Consider the following 21,669-nt stretch of genomic DNA (forward strand, 5'->3'; position numbering starts at 1 on the left):
CAGCCAAAAATATTTCTAAAGATTTGTCAAAAATAGAAAGCAAATATATTTCAAAATAATAAATATTTTTAATCATTAAAACAATTAATCATGAACTATCTTAATTTAAAATGAAAAAATAAATATAAGAAAATTGAATTGAATTTATTTAAACACCCAGGATCAAAACACGTCAGTCATCAAACTGAAAAAAAAAAAAAAAAAAAAAAAAATTTCATTTGATTTCGATAGCAATGTATCTAGGTATATATTAAATTATTAAAAATAATAAAAATTTAGAAATCATTGCCCTGCAATTGTATTACTATATTCCAAAATTTTTGTATTTTTTTTTGTCTTTCGAATTAAGCTCACATAAACTTGAAAAATGAAGCATGTTGTTAGTTATAACAAACTGTTTTATAAAGCTGTATTTTTTTGCTATAATTGGGCCTTGTTTATATCGATTCTCTCAGACTATATCCTCCTCTTCTCTTGTATATATTTCTTGAAAATTTTTAATTATTTCACTATTTAAACTAATTAATTTAAATTTTAGTTTCTGCGCTGATAGGTTTGAGCATAATGATTGGTTCACGTTCTCTTACACACACATACATACAACTTATTTAAAATTATGAGCATATTATTCTTTTATTAATTTAAAATAATAAAAAACTTATTATTATTAATAGCTATTATATATATCGTTAATTTTACAATGTTTTTTATCTATAAATAATATTTTTTCAAAAAACAACAAATAAGAAATATTATGATTTCTATAAAATCAAATGATTAAAACCTATATAAATCAAGGATTTATTTATTTATAAATGATAAAGAAGAGAATAAAAATTAATTAATTTAAAAAAAACTAAAATTCATTTTGATGTTTTCCTTTGAATATTACCATATTTGGTAAAAATATTATAATTATTGGGTATATAATGATGGAATATTTTTAAAACAAATGATTCATCCATTATCAATATCGACACGACAAACAATTTTGAAATAAATATAAGTATATTATATTTGTGGGTTTTTTTATTTTTCTGATAGTGTTGATGGCTCTTTGTGTGTATGTTATGACGTATTTTGAATTATCAGTAGCCTCTGGCTTCTATTTCGATTTTAAACTCAATAATTTGATTCGGTCATATTTTATTTTATTTTTTCGTTATCAGTATAATATTAAAATAGTTTTAAAATAAACTAATCATCTTTTAAAAACAATATTTTAATCATCTTTTGAAACTGAAATATTATTTAAAAAATGAATAAATAGAATTGAATATTATTCGAAACTTATGTTTTTTTTAATTATTGATATCTATAAATTGATTTATTTTTGCATCTATGGTATTTTTCTTTTTAATAACACCCCATATATTTTTTTTTAGCTATATTTAACATAATTATTTCAGAAACTATATCATTCTTAAATATTTAAATTAAATATCATATATAAATAATAATACTTGGCAGGCGCGTTCAGTCTCGTAAGTTAAAAAATGCAGAAATAAACAAATTTATGTCGTATTTCAGCTTTAAATATCCAAAACAATATATTTGAGAATTTAATATATATGTATAAGATAAAGATAGAATAACTCGACAGTTTATATATATATATGTTTATCAAAGCATTGACAACAATTGTTTATATGACTATAACAAAGTTGAAAATTCAATATTCTTTTTGAAAAGAAAAACGATGCAAATATTACATTATTGGGTATAGATATTGTTTCTAGAAAACAAATGATTCATCTTATTATCGATATCACTAACGAGAAAATAATTTTGAAAATGGTCATAAGTATTATTTTCCATGCATTTATTTGAGGATTTCTTAAGGATCAGTTGATTTTTCTAGGTTCTGACGTATTTGACTTATCAGTAGTCCCTGGCTTACTTCGACTTTGAACTAAACACCGAATTGGTTTTTTTTTATTTGTTTTTGTTATCTGTATAATAATAAAAATAGCTTTAAAAATAAGTAAATTGTCTTTCAAAAAACAATATTTCAATCATCTATATTAAAACTGAATATTATTGAAAACAATAAATGAAATTTAATATTACTCAAAATTGATGCTAGAAAATAAACTTGATTAAAAAAAAAAGAAATGGAAGAAACAGCATGCTGAATTAATGGAAACAAATATTGCAAATATCAATACAAGAAATAAAAAATTAAAAGAATTATCACAGGTGCCTGATAAATGCATAGAGGAATATAAATTTTAAACATACTAAATATAAAAAAGCCTAGGACAATCAGGACATACATGTATTTGCTGCAGCAAATCGTGAAAAAGCAAAAATAATATTCAATGAACGAATGTAGTCTAAAAGAAAACAGCATCAAATGCAATGAAAAATGTATACAGATCTTGAAACAAAATTTATTATAAATATCGCTGTCACTGGAATTATGCTAAATAGTGATGCTGCGATATGACGATACATTATACGATATGATATATGGTGACGATATCCGATGATATGGGTTTCATATCGTATCGTCAAATCCCGATACGATACGATATGGTCAAGACGATATATCCGATATATCGTCCATATCGACGATATGACATTAATTTTTTCATAATATTTAAAAAATTTTATTAAAAATTATAAATTTAAATTATAAAATAAAATAAATGTTGTTAACGAAATCGTTTCTCGTTGAAAATTGAAAATTTTCAAAACTCCGGCGAATGCGGGTTTTTTAATTACGGAACCATATTTATCATTATTATTATTATCCATAATATTTTTTTCTAATATTTTGAATATAAATATATTAACTACAAAAATAATAAATGATAATATTTCAACCTAACTCTAATATAACATGTATATATTTTAACTTATTTGTTGTTTCTTTTCTAGTTGTAATTTAATTTCTAAAATTTAAAAGTTAATAGTTATCTTATTTTTTCGTTTAGATCAAAACTTTTACTATTCTTATTTTAATTTCATTCTACTATTTAAATGAAAGATTGATGAAAAGAAATACCGATTTACCGATCGAAATATATATTTTGATTGGCGTATGCGTACGAACTTTTTATTTATAGAAGAATAGTTGTAAATAATAAATTGGTAAATTGTTTGGACACCTGATAACTTTTGAATAAATAAACGTAAAATTATTAAGTTGAATTCAAAAAATTTTTATAAAATTCATACAAGCCAAGGATATGATAGAAAATCCAAGTCCAAATTTTAAAGGCCCTTCATTCATTTTAAAGTTCGCGATGACACTTATTATATAAAACAATCGTCTTACAATTGAAAATGGGTGGTTTCTATATTTTCAAAATATAGCCTTGGCTGAGAGATTTTGATGAGAAAATTTAAGACCAATAACTCTGTGAGATAATTTTTAAAAAAAGTTATGAAGTGTCTAAAAAACTTAAATTCTATATTCTTAATTAACAAATTTCTAGCAACAATAAAAAAAAAAAATCGTAATTTTGTAGAGTTTTAAGAAACCATCCTGCAAAAATTGCATCCATGATTTGTTTTTAGTTTTCTTTAATATTTCATGAGTTTAAAATTTTTCATTATCTATTTTATCAACAATTAATTAACTAATAATCCAAATTTTTCTTTTCATATCCTTACGTTGTAGATCTTTTCAATACCTTTAATTTAAGCCTATTTCAAACTCTCTATCTTAAATAGTTTAGAAGATATGAACATTATTTATTTTTTGCGAGTGATTTCAATACGTAAGGCTTCGCCTCCGTAATAAATTCAAGTAACTGAACGGAGGATTTTTTTTTTCACTTTTTTTAATGAAAAAAAAACCATTTCATTAAAAAAAACAACACTTCGCCTATAATTTGAATGTAAAACAACCCAATAACTCATTTCGAAAGGTTAAAGAAAAAAAATGTTGTTAACGAAATCGTTTCCCGTTGAAAATTGAAAATTTTCAAAACTCCGGCGAATACGGGTTTTTAATTGATGTATATTTACTACATATTATTATAATATAATATATTTTTAAATATTTATTTGAATATGTCATTAATACAATAATGATAAATATTTGAATCCTAACTCAATATAACATATATATTTTAACTATATACATATATATATATATTTGTTGTTTTTCTAGTTATAATTTATCTTTTTAAAAAAATTTAAAAGTTAAAAGTATCTATTTTTCTACTTAGATCAAAAAACTTTTACTATTTTATTTTTAAATTTTATTCTTACTATTTAAATGAAAGATCGATGAAAAGAAATACCGACTTACCGATCGAAATATATTTTTTGATTGGCGCATGCGTACAAACTTTTATTTAGAAGAAATTGTTGTAATAAAATTGGTGAAATTGTTTGGACAACCGATAACTTTTAATAAATAAACGCAAAAATTATAAGTTGCATCTAAAAAATTCTTATAAAAATTGCCACAGCCAAGGATATATATAGAACTTCCAAGTACAACTTTTTAAAGGTCCTTTATTCATTACAAAGTTCGCGATGACACCTATTATTATAAACAATCGTCTTACAACTGAAAATGGGTGGTTTTTGATATTTCAAATATAGCATTTTGGCTTCCTAGAGATTTGATAAAGAGAAAATGGCATCAAATATAACTCTGTGAGATAATTTTAAAAAGTTATGAAGTGTCTAAAAACATGCCAAAATTCTGATATTCTGTTAATTAACAAATTTAGCAATAATAAAAAATCGTGGATTTTGTAGAGTTTTAAAACCATCCTGGCAAAAATTGCATCCATGATTTGTTCTAGTTTTTTTAATATATCGAGTTTAAATTTTTTTCATTATCTATTTTACTTCAACATTAATTAATCCAATAATCCAAAATTTTTTCTTTTCATATCCTGGTTTTAGATCTTTTCAATACCTTTAATTTAAGTCTATTTCAAACTCTCTATCTTAAATAGTTTAGAAGATATGAACATTATTTATTTTTTGCCAGTGATTTCAATACGTAAGGCTTCGCCTCCGTAAAAAAAAATGAGACATTGACGGGAGAGTTTATTCAAGAAAATGACCTCCAAAAAACCGTTAGAAAAATGCCATAAAATCATCTGTATTCTGCAACATTTCAGAGTTTTATTTGTTGACAAAATAATTTTCATGAAAACAGAAACCGTGTTTAAAACAGCAGGGTATTCACAACTACAGTATACAAAAATATATGAAAAAAAGATACATTAAAATTGTTTGAAATATTTAATGGGCCTTCCTGCCGGAAAACCAATTTGACGCCTTGACCCTGAGCTTCCACCGAAGTTTCTCAATTCTACTCTTGAAAACTTTGTATTTTCGAAAAATATATTGATCAGCATTAAAAACATTTTTAAAAATCCAGATGCCGAAGTATACACATGGTAAAAGTAATAAAAAAAAATACATAACCAAGTAGAAAAAATATATTTAATGGAAATATAAATTAAATCTGATTATCTGAAGGACTTACAGTTTTGGACTACTAAAATTGAATGAAAAATTTAGAAAAGATTTAGAAAATATAAAATAAATTTATTTTATATTTCCAATAAATATATATTTTTTTTTCCACTTGGGTATACAGGCGGTTCTGTACTAAGAAAAAGAATATATAAAATTTCGAGAAAGTACAACAAAAACTGAATTTTTTTATCCAATATCGTCGATACGATACGATATGGAGACGATATGACCACTTGACGATACGATACAAGACGATATGGCCCATAAAAAATCCGATACGATACGATATGAGGCCTCATATCGTATCGTATCGCGGCATCACTAATGCTAAAGCAAAATTTATCTTTTTTTTTTCATCTCACCAACGTTAAATCTTGGAAAGTTTTCATTTTGATTATACCCTGGCATCTGTTGGTATCGATTGAATATAATTGTTTACACTGTTTATCAATTTGGTGGTTTGCGGATTGATCAATCAACAAGTGATTATGTCAGCAATGTGCCTGCACACGGCAGATTGCTCGCTAATTGCTCCAACATCTTTGTCCGTATATAGTCAATGTATAGTCATTCGCAGACCGTGCGGTCATTCGAAGTCAAAACTGATACGCCTGTAATCCATTCAACTTATTGAAAATTCCATCGTGCTCTTTATTTATAATTATATATATATATATAATTATAATTTTGTTTGTTACAATAATAGGTATATTTATATCTTTGTGCGAGTATATTATTCAAATCCCCATTTGTTCTTCTAATTCTGTTGGTAAATGTGATGCAGGACTTTCTTTATTGACTAGGGGAGATGATAAAATAATAATATTATTCATATTATTTTGAAGTGAATTTAATGAATCATGTCAGATGCTGTATTTATTGATCATTGAGGTTGCAGGCGATAACATTCTTTATCCATTTCTGTTGAAATAAAAATATATAGATATAAATATATCAATTATAATTTTTAATGTAACATAATATATAAAATTAAAAATAAATTATTTACCAACAATTTTATTTTAAAGACCAACTGATTTAAAATTTTTATCACAAAATATACCACCCCATTTATCGTATCACTTGATGATTAATGAAATAATAATTAAGTATTTAAAATTCATTAATTTTATTTGTTCAATATAATTCCTCAAAATATCGAAGAATTATTTTTATAAAAAGAATAAAAAAATACTTCTAATCAAAAAAAAATCTCCAAAGCTAAATGTAAATTTCCTTACTTGCTATTTAAATTTGGATGCTGCCATACATCCTGCTCCATGTCACGTGATCAAGCACGCTCAGTGGTCGCATCCCACTAGAAATGTTTTCGACCTATCCAGTTCAATTATAAAAATAGTAAAAAGGGATGATCTTTATGTAATTTCACACAGTATAAAACAAAAAAAAAAAAATATTAATTTATAGTCAACTGATTTAATAAATTACATAAAAAAACAGATAGATAATCATATAAATATTTTGGTGTTTTACAATAATTTTCATGGATAATAAATACTGATCACTAAATACTGTTAATTTTTTCAGACTCTTTATTCACGTCAAATGGTTATCGGAACTAAAACTATTGAATATTGTCCCGGCTTGTTTTTATTGTCAATAATATTGCCTTAGATTTTGAGCTGCAATGTTCGATGGTACTGATGTAGTAGAAGCTCATGTCTCAGTCCATCACATTGTATAACAAAACTTATGAATAAACAAACCATTTATTTATTTACATCGCTTCCGAGTATAAGTTTTCAAACTTTACTGTATTTTTTATTTATTTTTTTTCATGTGGCATTTTTGCCATTTGTTCTTTTCACATATGAAATAGTGAAAAGATGAAAAAAAAAAAAATCGAAAAACACCGAAGCAACTTAATTAAAATTTAATAATGTTTTTTTATTCAGTTCGTGGAACGTATAATTTTCTGAAAATCGAATGCTTACTCGTATGCACTTATGAATTTTTAAACTTCGAAAGTTTTTTTTCCTCGAAAAAAAAATGTAATTTTTTATTTGCATTGGTTTCATAACTTTCAATACAAACGCCTAACGTGTACCTTATTAATAAAATGGATATTGAGATAGACGAAAAAAAAACTTGGAGTAAAGACACAAAGTATGCGTTGGGTCTATTCAAGTATTTAACAAAATGTCTTGGTAGTTGGCCACTAGACTGTTATAAATCCACTTCATTGTTCATTTTTTGTTCAGTTATGTTTATAGACGTACGTATATTTTGAAAATTGTATAAGCATACTCACAACTCTGGGGAAAAAAAGTTTCCATGTTTGATAAAAAAATTTCTTTATTCAAGAATAAGTTTTAAAGTTTTATACACTGAGAGAAAAAAAGAGTTATTTTCTCCTGTAAATTTATTTATTTTCACGTGAAAATAACTCTTTTTTTCTCTCATACACTGCAGTGTAGTTATAAATTTTTGTATATATATTTTTATAAAAATTTCAATTTAAGTTTATATTAATATATTTTTAATATTGTAAAATACAGAGTGTCCCGTTTTAATTTATCAATGGATTTATTTCAAAAAATATAGCTCAAATTGAAAAATGTTTCAAGTAAAAGTTGTAGGATTTGGAAGGGGACATAGAAAAAAAAAAAAAAAAATTCGAAAAATCCAAAATGGCGAAGTTTCCGGTATAAAAATAGTTTTTTTAAATGGATACTGTATTTTTTTTTCACACCAAAATGTTTATTACATCAAAACTAATACTTTTTATTTGAAAAATTTTTCGATAAAATCACTTTTTTTTCGGCCCAATTTGATCTGTTGATGGATTTTCTTAAAAAAAAAATGGCTTTGATTTAAAAATAATATTTGGAAAAGTTGTAGCGTTTAGAAAGACAAACACGACAAAAAAAAAAATTTTGGTAAAAAATTCAAAATGGCAGAGTAAGAAGCATGAATACAAAAAATGGACTTAGCCAAAAAATTTTATTTAGAAAAAGTGTTAGACTTGATGCGAACAATTTTTTGGTAAAAAAAAATTATACATAACTTCAAAAAAAAAGATGTTCATACTTTAAACTCCGCCATTTTGAACTTTTTTGAAATTTTTTTTTTTTTTCCGTGTTTGTCTTCTTGAGCGCTACATTTTTTCTGAATCTTATTTTTTGATTAGAGCCATATTTTTTCAGGAAAATCCATAAACAGATAAAATTGGGCCGAAAAAAAAAGTGATTTTATGGAAAAATTTTTCAAGTAAAAAGTGTTAGTTTTGATCTAAAAAACGTAACGGTGCAAAAAAAACTTGTAGTATCCATTCATAAAAAATATGTTTATACCGAAAACTCCGCCATTTTGGATTTTTCGAATTTTTTTTTTTTTTTTTTTTCTATGTCCCCCTCCAAACCCTACAACTTTTACTTGAAACATTTTTCAATTTAAGCTATATTTTTCAAAATAAATGCATTGATAAATGAAAATGGGACACTCTGTATATAGGCATATACAATATTTCAGGGGTTTTTTTTCCTTCGCCTCACAGATTTGAAAACGTTCATTTTTGTTAGTCGACTCAGATGCACTTGATTTTTTCTTTTTCATTATTTTGCCCGCCGACAGAATCAAAATATTCTTCATTGTTATAAACTTCCGCCATTTTTAAATCTGATTTTTTACCTGAAAGTGTTGACAAGACAGCGAATTCTCAAATATGATGTACTTTTCATGACAGATCATGCCCAACAATATGTTTTGTTTATAGAAACTTCACAATTGCTAGCAGGAAAATACGGCCTCACGCATGCAAATGGTTGAAATCGTCAATTATCGAAAATGTTCATTTATCGTTATATCGTACAGATTAAAATAACGATTGATTCTGAAATTTATAATAGTGACGATAAATTGTCAAGGAAAATGTCATAATAAAAATTTTGATATCTCGAATAGTTTTCGAAGTATCGATATTTTTTCAAAACATGTATACGATTTACTTAGCCGTTAGATTTTTTACTATAGCCGTAATTATAGCTAAACAATCAATATTTATTCGAGATGTCAAATTTTTATTATGACATTTTTTTTTCCTTGACGAGTTTTATCGATCACTATTATTGAATTTTGGAATCAATCGTTATTTTAATAGCTGTACGATATATAACCGATAAATAGCCGTTTTTTCAATAATTGAACTTGATTTTTAACCACTTAGCGCATGCGTAGTAATTTTTTTCATATTTTTCCTGTAATCGTGAGGAAATTTCCTATAAGAAACAAAAAAAAAAAAACTGTTGTTTGGGCATATGATTTTGTCTGATTTTAGTGATTTTGTCATGGAAAAAAAAATTTTTTATAATGAACCCATCGTTATCCCATGATGAAATTTGGAAATTAAGCTTATCTTGTGCTCGACTACTTACAGTAAAAAAATCAGATTTTTAAAAAATGGCGAAATCGTAGTTTACTCTTGTGAAGGTGTTTTTTAATTCTGGCTCGGCGGTTAACAATGGTAAAAATAAAAAAAAAATCAGAGGTACATCTGAGTCGATGACTAACCCAAAAAAAATATTTGTTTTCGAATCTGTGAGGGTGAGGGAAAAAACCCTGTGAGTTGACACATGGTAATTTTTACAAATATTTTAACACGGTCATCTGCACTTTATTTATTTGAGAACAGCGAATTAATTTTAGGCCACTCAGCTTTTAGCAACAATTATCAGACTCCATCATTTTTAAATTCAGGACCATTTTTCTGAATTTTTTCAGAACGGTAACAATACACGAATTAACACAGCAAAATCTGGTCCGAAATATAAATATTTTTTATTTATTTTTGAAATTTTTTTTTTTCAGCAAAAAAAAATTTTGTTTCCAGAAAAAAAATTTTTTTTTTCCAAAATGAATATAAGTTTATAATATATAAGTTTTTGATTTCAAAAAAATAAAATAAAACTAGATTTTCCCTCGGTAAATTTTCTGTTTCGGCATTTTTAGAAACTTTTTTTGCTGAAAATAAAATTTCAAAAAATAAAAAAATATTTATATATCTGGAGGCCAAGATTTTTGCTGTGCTTAAAATGCGTGTATTTGTGTACCTGATTCTGTGAAAAATTCAGAAAAAAAAAAAAAATGGTCCTTTTTTGAAATTGCAAAATAGTGATATTCAAGATGATGGAGTCTAGAAAAATTAATGTTAAAAAAAACAATCTAAAAAATTAGAGGCTTAATTTCAGCCTAAAATCAACTTCAAAAAATAGCTCATATTATCAAAATCGTAAGGGGTCAGGCAGATGATTTCCGTGATTTGACTAAGAAAAATTCTTATATATGGGTGTTGCTGACTACGGATTGAGTTGAAAATTTACATGTTGTTTTGGCAATGCAGCTGATTTTAAATTTTGTGACGTTTCAGCCGGTAAAGTAGAGATTTTAATGTTACCTCTCTTCATAAAAGCTCCCAATATATGAAATTTTTTCATAAATTCAGTATTAATCCACGTATATTCGATTAAAAATTCGAGTGGGCTGAGACAAAGCGAATATGTTTTTCAAAATACTGAAAAATTTATTCAATAATAAAAAATAAAAACAAAATAAAATTTATATTTCGGTAAAAATTTCATTTTCGGCGTACTTGAACTAAGAAGTAGAAAATTTCAATTTTTAACGGAATGTTCCCTGATCTGGTTCTGATCAGAACCTTAACTAAATTTCCACTCGGGTTCTCACTTCTTAGTTTTGAAATATGCCGAAAATGAAATTTTACCAAGATAAGTTTTAATTTTGTTTTATTTTTTTGTATTTTAATTAAAATTTTTTTTTTCAAAAAATATTTTGAAAAAAAAAAATTGGAAAAATGCATAAAAACGTCTCGGCCTACTCTAATTTTTAATCAAATATACGTGGATTATTGAGTACCTTAATTTATGAAAAAAATTTCATGTATTTAAATTGGGGATTTTTTAATGAAAGTATAGAGAATTAAAATTAAAACACTCTACTTTCTAAAGTAGAAGCTAAAACACGTCACAAAATTTTCAAAAAAATTCAGGCTGCATAATAAGCCAAAAACAACATAAAAATTTTCAACTCAATCCGTGAGGGTCAGGCAGATGACCAGCTGAAGTGACTCAGAATGCCCTATATACACTCAGAGAAGGATAAGTTAACAGTTAACATACCAATATGTTTACATTAAACATACAAAAGTTTAATGTTAAGATATATATATTAACAATAAACATAGATATCTTAACTGTTAACATACGTATGTTTATAGTTAACATACGTATCTTTACGCGGCCAAATATTTTGATACGCCAGTCTACTTCTTGTCATCTTTTTTTTTTGACATTATATTGTGAATATGATTCTAAATAAAAATATAATATATTATGTACTCGTGTGGTCATAAATTTATTTTAAATTAGTTTTTTGTAAATTCATTCTTAATTTTACATTCATTTTTATATTTAACATTACGTAAATGTCTTCAACTATCAGCCTAACCTTCAAATTGTGTCAATTACAGATATCTTAATAGTTAACATACGCATATTAACTATTAAGATACGTATGTTTAATGTTAATATATATATCTTTGATGTGAACTTATCAGCCACCACCCATTTTAACATGGCATATGTTAACATTAAACAGGATAAGTTAACTGTTAACATATCCTTCTCTGTGTGTATATATTTTTTTTTTTCCTTCGTGTATATACTATAGTTTTATTGATAAATTAGTAAAAAAAATTTCAATAATTATTATTAGGTTACTATGATGATTACGCTGATTATTGAGGTATGTTTCATATACAAAAATGAAAATAATAACGAAAAAGCCCATACAATCTCTTTCATAACATCTATAACATTATCAATAACTAAAACACTATTTATTCGTTTGAAAAGTAAAAATATGTTTAAAATCGTAAATAATGCTATAAATGATTGGCAGTCAGTATTAAATCATGAGAGCAAAAATATAATGAAGAAATTTGCTAAAAAAGCAAGAAAAGTTTTTTTTTATCAAATGGGATTTTCTTTTATAATAATAAACATGATGATACTTGATTCGCTTCCAGTATCACAGGATAATTTAAATTTAACAGCTGACTCTCAATTACTCAATTCATTTCCAATGAAAACAACATATTATTTTGGCTATATTGAATTATCCTGGTACAAGTATACCGCACTTTTCTTTCTTCAAATTATCCAGATTTCATTTTGTGTTATTGGTAATGTTGGTAACGATTGTTATTTTTTTGGCATGGCAATGCATCTGTGTGGTCAACTTGTAACATTACAGTTGCAAACTAAAGATTTTGGAATTGAGATGAATAAGAATGATAATGGTACAAATCATATTAGAAAATTTGTTAAGAAACATAAACAAATCATGAATATTTTGGATTGTTTGAAAGATTCATTTAACTTCATCAACTTTGTACAACTAGCAAATAATGCATTTTCAATATTATTGATGGGTAAGTTATTTTTATATACATATATATAATTGATATACTTATATTCTATGTATTTTCATAAAATTTATAAATTGTAATACTATACAAAATAATATAATCATTTTGATTAAAGGTATTCAAATGATATTAAACATACAATCAGGTAATAATGTCATGGCAATTAATGCAATTGTGATAATTTTGGTAGTAATTATGCAGCTTTTTTTATACTGTCATGCGGGTGAAGAACTTAAACATCATTCTGAAAGCTTAACATTTGCTTTATTCGAATGTTCTTGGTATAATATGCCGATTTATAATGTTAAAAGTATTCTATTTATTATGATGAGAACATCCAAAACATTCAATTTGACAGCTGGAAGTATCTATCATATTAATATGGATACATTTACAAAAATTCTCAAAGCAATGGGTTCATATTTTTCAGTTTTACAGGCATTGTTTATTAAGTAAGTTACGAATACATAACATCATGAAGAACAAATGTATTCACTAATTTAATCGATTAATAAGACTTCTTTTATTATTTTTTTTTCATTTTGTCATGAAAAATAAAATCATGTGACTCTTTGAGTTGATGATGTTAACATTTGTAAAAATATCATTTTCATTAACCAAGCAGTAAAAAATGTATAATACAACAATAAATGTATCAAACATATCAAAATTAAAAAGCAATTGTTTTATCAGATTTATCGAAATTATAAGATTTGAATAAAAATAATAATTATTATTATTATCGTATTAATTAAATAATTATTATATAAACTTGATTTATTTCCATTTCTATTAATTAAATTCAATATGATATAAATGGTTATGAAAATCGTGAAAACTTTTTATATATTTATTTAGTGGGATAATGTGTATTTCCAAAGCAATTATGTGTGCGCTTTTAGAAATTCACACATTATTACCACTGTCCCTAAAATACACATATAAATATGGTTCGTTATGTAGCCCACAGAAGCTCACACTCATTTGGAGGGGAAACACTCGCCAAGGCTCGTGCTTGCCCCTCCAAATTCGTTGAGAGCACACTCTCTGAGTGGGCACTTGTAACGAAATATACTATTACAGTGTAGATATAATTACGAATAATTCGAGTAGTTTAGAAAATTCGAATAATTCAGTATTCGAAAACGAAAACGATACGAGTTTTTGACTATTCACACACTTCTTGATTTTTTCGCAAAATTCGCAATATTTGTGGTTTTTTTGTTTTTTTATGTTCTAGTTTTCAGTGTAAGTAAGCAAACTTTTTCAATAATGATTAAATCTAAATCAAAATAGGCTTAAAAATACGTGTAAATTATGTTATGTGCGTATTTATATATATATGTATAGATTCTTATAAAATTACCGAGTTGATTCTCCGATCAGTGCTGAATATTCTTCTGTATTTTAGTTCAAACGCATTATTTTTTACCTTTGTATCACCATTTTCAGACTTATAGAAAAATTTTTTCACTATCGAGTATTAAACACTTAGATATTCTTGTTTTCCCATACACTGAGGTAAAAGAGTCACCCATAAAATTTTGGAAATGGGCCGAGAATAATTACTATTTTTTTTATAACTGATTGAAAACAAATTTTTTTACGAATTTCGAAAATAAACTAATTTAATAATGATTTCTTGTAGAAAAATTAAAAAAAAAAAATAAATGATATCTTGATAAATATTGTTTTTCCTTATATTTAAGGATACAGAGATAAAAAAACTGCAATGCTTAAAATTTAATTGACGCGTTTACTCTCGAAATATGGATAAAACCGAAATTTGCCGAGATATCATTTATTTTTATTTTTAATTTTTCTACAAGAAACCATTATTAAATTATTTCATTTTTGAAATTCGTAAAAAAATTGGTTTTCAATCAGTTATAGTAATTATTCTCGGCCCATTCCAAAAATTCTATGGATGACTCTTTTTCACCCCAAGATTATATGGGAAAAATTTCAGAATTATTAACTTGGTCTAAATTGTTTCATACTCGTTAGTAGGAAAAAAAAAATTATTCTATGGTGTAAAATTGGTGATAAAAAATTGAAAAAAAATAAGCTCGTTTTTTGGACCAAAATACACCTTGAAAAAAATTTTCAACTGAATCGGTAGGAGTCAGGCCGATGACTCAGTGATTTGACCTGGAATGCCCCATATATATATGTATACAATATATAGGGGAAAGCGGGGCAAAATGGAACACTTAAGGAAAAAATATAAATCGATGTGTGACAATAGTATTTTCCGATTAGTTTTTCTCACTTATTAATAAAAAAAACATAAATAATTTTTAAAAATTAAAAAAAAAAATTATTATTATAAATTTATTTATCGTTGTTTAATAAAATGTGATATTAATCACAAAAATTAACTTTTTTTTATTTCTCTTCATTTATAATTACGAACAATTGCTTTTAAATTAATTTATCACCATTTTTCTCGACGAACAAAAAAAAACATATAAAAAATAATTTTCTTTGTTCTTAAAAAAAATGCTCAAAAAATTTTCTAAAAATTTTTTTTTTTATTGCATCTATTTTCTTCCGGCTTTTTTAATCGAAGAGTGACGAAAAAATGAAAAAAAATGTGAGTCAAAATATTTTTTTGGGTGTTCCATTTTGCCCCGCTTTCCCCTATATACAATGAAAAAAAAAAAAAAATTCAAGTTAATTTTTCATTTGCAATTGATTTTTATTTTGATTGATATTTTCCTACGAAAGCAAATTCATTCTATAGACGTTACTTAAAATAGTATTTTTTTAAATTTTGACACCAAAAAAAAAAATTTTACTTGAATCAAGATTATTATTGATTAATAAATTTATTGAAATTTTGTTTAAAAAAATTTTTCTTTTTCAAGTTTTGTTACTTTCATTTCTTTATATTTTTATAATTAAATATATTATTATTATAATTATTATCATTAAATAATTGTTATTTCGAATAAAAAGTTCCATTGATTTCCGGGATTATATTTTTAGGTGGTTATAAGGGTGAAAATGAGAATTGTGGATGAGGGTGCGCAGCGCACACACACATCCACAGTTCTCAATTTTATGCCCGAGTTACACACACACTATTTTTACAATGAATGTTTTGAAACCGAGATTTTGATGCATGTGACATTAATAATCAATTAAATTAAAAATAAAAATTTATTAAATCAATAATATTAATTAATTTAATAAACAATAATAATCAATTAAATCAATCATAATAATCAATAATTAAATTAATAATAATAATTAATTAAATCAATATCAATAATCAATTTCATAAACAATAAAAATCAATTTAATAAATAATAATAATCAGTTCAATAAATAATAACAATTAATTTAGTTTATAATAATATTCAATTGAATTGATCATAATAATCAAATAAATTAAAAATAGAAATTTATTAAATCAATAATATCAATTAATTTAATAATAACAATAAAAATCAATTTAATAAATAATAATAATAATGAATTTATTAATAATAATAATCAGTTCAATAAATAATAATAATTAATTTAGTTTATAATAATATTCAATTGAATTGATCATAATAACCAATTAAATTAAAAATAGAAATTTATTAATCCAATAATATCAATTAATTCAATAAATAATAATAATCAATTAAATTAATAATAATAATTAATTAAATCAATAATCAATTCAATAAACAATAATAATCAATCTAATAAATAATAATAATAATCAATTTAATTAATAATAATCAGTTCAATAAATAATAATAATAATCAATTTAATTAATAATAATAATTAGTTCAATAAATAATAATAATTAATTTAGTTTATAATAATATTCAATTGAATTGATAATTATAATCAATTAGTAATAACAATTCATTAAATTAAAATTTAATAATGACATTAATCAGTTGAATTCATTATAATGTTGTCTATTGACTTAGGACCAACGAACACACGTCACACTTACACATACACGACAATAAAATATCAAGCAAGTCAAGCAACGTGACTTTTGAATAATGTTAATTCCCCGGTGCTAATCCACCGCCGGGAGTGCACAAAATTTTCGTAGGAATGTAGAAAATATTCGTGGGAATGCAGAAAACGTTCTAGCGCCCCGTTAGCAGTGTATAGAATTTTCGCAGCGTTCTAACACCACGTCAACAGTGTATAGAATTTTCGACAGGGTAAGTTCCGGAATATGCCGTTTTCGAGACTAGGCGCGTGCATCGAAAATCGAGGTTTCAATACATGAATGGCAAAAAAAATTTTTCAGTCATTTTAAGGCATTGTGAGGCGTTCTCAGTCATCTTTTTCGATGCTGGCCGATTTTTTTCGCAGTCATAAGTAGTCATTAATTTGGCGAAGAGAATGACTCATTTTGATACTCGCAGCTCTTTTTTTTTAATGCTGAAAATGACTGAAAATGTTATCCCGGGAATTTTTTGGTTTTTTCATTTGTAATTAATTGATAGTGTTGATTTTTATTATTCATAGTAGAACAATAGATTTTAATACTTTGCACTCCTAGCTACTATTTCAAATTATTTTATAAATTATAACTTATAATTATATAAACTAAAATTTCACCAACTTTTTTTTTGTACTTATTTCTTGTTTTTTTACATTATCTTAACACACCAATAAATACTAATCACTCGATGCTTTTAGAAGTAATACGTTTTAATTTTTACAGACTATTCATTCACGTCAAAAAAATATGAGAAATAAAATAATTGTTAATAACTATGCAATTATGAATAACACATGTTTCAAAATTTGATCATTCTGTTTTGGATTTTTATTTATTGTTAACAATATTTTACGCGCTCCTTAAATTTCGATGTGCAATGGGTTGAAGAAGCTCATATCTCAATCGATCACATCGTGACAAAACATTTCATTTATTCACATCACTTCCGCGAATAAGTTTTCAAACTTTACTGTATTTTTTATTTATTTTTTTTCATGTGGCATTTTTGCCATTTGTTCTTTTCACATATGAAATAGTAAAAAGAAAAAAAAAAAAAAAATCGAAAAACACCGAAGCAACTTAATTAAAATTTAATAATGTTTTTTTATTCTGTTCGTGGAACGTATAATTTTCTGAAAATCGAATGCTTACTCGTATGCACTTATGAATTTTTAAACTTCGAAAGTTTTTTTTCCTCGAAAAAAAAAAAAAAAAAAAATGTAATTTTTTATTTGCATTGGTTTCATAACTTGCAATACAAACGCCTAACGTGTACCTTATTAATAAAATGGATATTGAGACATACGAAAAAAAAACTTGGAGTAAAGAAACAACGTATGCGTTGCTTCCATACAAGTATTTAACAAAATGTCTTGGTAGTTGGCCTTTAGACTGTGATAAATCCACTTCACTGTTCATTTTTTGTTCAGTTATGTTTATAGAAGTACGTATTTTTTGTAGATTGTATAAGCATAACCACAACACTGAGAAAAAAAGTTTCCGTGTTGAAAATAAGATTTTGAATTTTTGTATTGAAATAATTAAGCTCAAGTTCATGGGTGTTTTCTGGTAATTGTATATCTATATATATCATATCGTTCCATCAAAACTATTATTCAATTCGACAGTTCTCATATATACATCTAAAATAAAAAAAAACTTAGCTTACATGATTTTAATTAAACATCATGGTAATTTTTCTCTGTGTAGTTCAATTAAAAATTAATAAAAAAAATATTACAATCATTATCATTAGCTCACTATGATGATGACGCTTATTATCGAGGTATGTTATGTCGATGAAGATAGAGATAATAACAAAGCTCAAAAGATTTCTTTAGTAACAACTGTAATATTATCATTAACTAAAATACTATTTATTCGTTTAAAAAGTAAAAATATGTTTAAAATTATAAATAATGCTGTTAATGATTGGCAATCAGTATTAAATTATGAGAGAAAAAAAATAATGAAAAAATTTGCTAAAAAAGCAAGAAAAATTTTGATTTATCAAATGGCATTTTCTTTTATGACAGTCAACATGATGATACTTGATTCGCTTCCAGTATCACATGATAATTTAAATTTAACAGCTGATTCTCAATTACTCAATTCATTTCCAATGAAAACAACATATTATTTTGGCTATACTGAATTATCCTGGTACAAGTATACTGCACTTTATTTTCTTCAAATTATCCAGCTTATTTTCTGTGTTATTGGTAATGTTGGTAACGATTGTTATTTTTTTGGCATGGCAATGCATCTGTCTGGTCAATTTGTAACATTACAGTTGCAGACTAAAGATTTTGAAACTGAGATTAAAAAAAGTTATAATTGTACAAATTATATTAAAAATTTTGTTAAAAAACATCAACAACTTATGGATACTGCAAATTGTTTGAAAGAATCATTTAATTTCATCTTAATTGTACAACTTGCAAATAATGCATTCTCAGTATTGTTGATGGGTAAGCTACTTATATATAATTCCAATCAATTAATTTATCTATTCTCAATACTATAAGCTGAGAAGCTATTCGTCAAGCTTTTATTTATCTTGAAATAAATAAATAAATGCAATGACCTAAACTACTAGAATACAATGCACTGAAAGTGAAAAAGAGCATAACACTAAAAGCTGATTGTCAACCATAACTTGTTGATTGTATGCTGCAAGGTAATCTATCAACCTAAAATTGTTAAAAATAAAAGAATAAATATATGCTTTATGTATAAAATTTGAAGAGGTGAATTTTCAGCATACAATTAACAGTCAAAAAGCATTTATATTTCGACCACTTTCAACTCGATTAACATTTTTTTTCTTTTTTTTTTTTTTGCACAAGCAAATATTTTTTTTCCAATGTGCATGCGGAGATATCCCGATATTTTTTTTTTACATCATTTGTTTCTTTGTTGTTTCAACAATGTAAAAAAAGTTAAAAGAAAAAAAATATGACAAAAAAAATTTGGGTACCCTGGCTTTACTTTTTTTTTTTGTACATTTTTTAGTACATTTTTTTTAGTATATGCTTTTTTATCTTCAGTGCGACGATATATAAACTATGAATAGGGTGATCGAAATAATAGCCACCTTTTCTAAAATTTAAATTTGAATAATATTAAAATATAAAAAAAAAAAACTTATTTTTTTGTTTTGCTAAAATAAAAAAATAGACAGCTGTCCATTTGTTTTTACTCTATTCATATAGTATTATATTGTTCACCTATTCATAAATGAATTTAAGTTTTTTAACAATTAGTATACAAAATAATATATAATTATTTTTTATTTAAGGTATTCAAATGATTTTAAACATACGATCAGGTGATAATGTCACGACAATTAATGCTATTGTGATAATTTTGGTAGTAAGTCTGCAGCTTTTTTTATACTGTCATGCGGGTGAGGAACTTAAATATCACAGTGAAAGCTTAAGAACTGCTTTGTTCAAATCTTCTTGGTATAATATGCCCAATTATAATGTTAAAAATATTCTCTTTATTATGCTGAGAGCATCTAAAGCATTCAATTTAACGGCTGGAAGTGTTTATAATATTGATATAAATAGTTTTACAAAAATTGTCAAAGGAATGGGTTCATACACTGAGAGAATTTTTTTGTTATTTCTACGGGGCAACCACTACAAAGTACCGAATCGATAATATCATGTATTTGATTATTCATTTAAACTAGTTTTTCTACGAGTGGTTCCCACTATTTACAAAACAATACCGTAAAAGTTGAAGAATTTATAATTACGAGAATATAATGTAGAAAATATCAAATTATCGCAGAATTATTCCGTTGCGCATCGACTATTTTACGTTGTAATCACGAGTTATTTTAATTTTTATAGAGGATATATGAATTATTCGTGAGTATATCATTAAATATCTCAATAAGACCCCGTAAATATTGAACGTTTTGTAAGAAATTTATAAATACGAAAAAAACTTGAAAAAAATTAGTAAAATATCGACAAATTTTCAAGCTATTGATTTATATTCACGGGATACCCCGTACTTTTTTGCTTAAGTCATTATTTTCACCCGTTGTAATATTTATATGTACAGTGAACCCCGTACTTTGACAGATCCTTTTTTTTATTATGACAACAAGAAATTATCAAAGGCTTTTAAAAATAAAGAATTTATATATACGGGGCACCCCGTACTTATAAAAAGAAGTGTAAACATTTGGACGAGTCACTAAATTTATATTCACGAGGTACCCCGTAATTTTGTCTACAAAATAACAAAAAAAATGAAATACAGTGGCCATCTTTGATACGGTGTAAATTGGTTTATCGAATTTTCAAATTTATAATTACGAGGTACCCCGTAGTTTTGTCTTAAATAAACAAAAAAAATTGAATTGCTGCAGCCATCTTTGACACAGTGCTGATTCAACGACTCATCAAATTTATATTTACGGGGTACCCCGTAGTTTTTCCTAAAAAAACAAAATAAAAATTGAATTGCTGCGGCCATCTTTGAGACAGTGCTGAATCAGTGTGTTATCAAATATATATTTACGGGGTATCCCGTAGTTTTGACTAAAAAAAACAAAAAAAAATTGAATTCCTGTGGCCATCTTTTGACACAGTGCAAGTCAGTTGAGTGCGAAGCGTCAAACGTGTCACGTCGTTATATCTTTCTTTTCTCAACTTATTTGCGTATTACTTAATTGGTGCTAGTATAATAAGTGTTCGTTATTACGATTAGTGCTGTGGTGAATTATAAACATATTTTATATTACTGTATGAACTAATA

The 21,669-nt window shown here is 25.4% G+C and overlaps 1 protein-coding gene across 1 annotated transcript; it reads left to right on the forward strand.

Moving 5' to 3' along the window:
* Nucleotides 1–8,108: 8,108 nt before the first annotated feature.
* Nucleotides 8,109–13,378, forward strand: LOC122849440 (odorant receptor 4-like). The gene is made up of 5 exons (XM_044148176.1): nucleotides 8,109–8,123; nucleotides 9,215–9,241; nucleotides 12,394–12,435; nucleotides 12,658–12,925; nucleotides 13,038–13,378. Exons 1-5 carry the CDS (start codon nucleotides 8,109–8,111, stop codon nucleotides 13,376–13,378), a joined length of 693 nt encoding a protein of 230 aa, XP_044004111.1.
* Nucleotides 13,379–21,669: the final 8,291 nt, after the last annotated feature.

Source organism: Aphidius gifuensis, linkage group LG1 (genome assembly GCF_014905175.1).
Source record: "Aphidius gifuensis isolate YNYX2018 linkage group LG1, ASM1490517v1, whole genome shotgun sequence".
Lineage (NCBI taxonomy): Eukaryota > Metazoa > Arthropoda > Insecta > Hymenoptera > Braconidae > Aphidius > Aphidius gifuensis.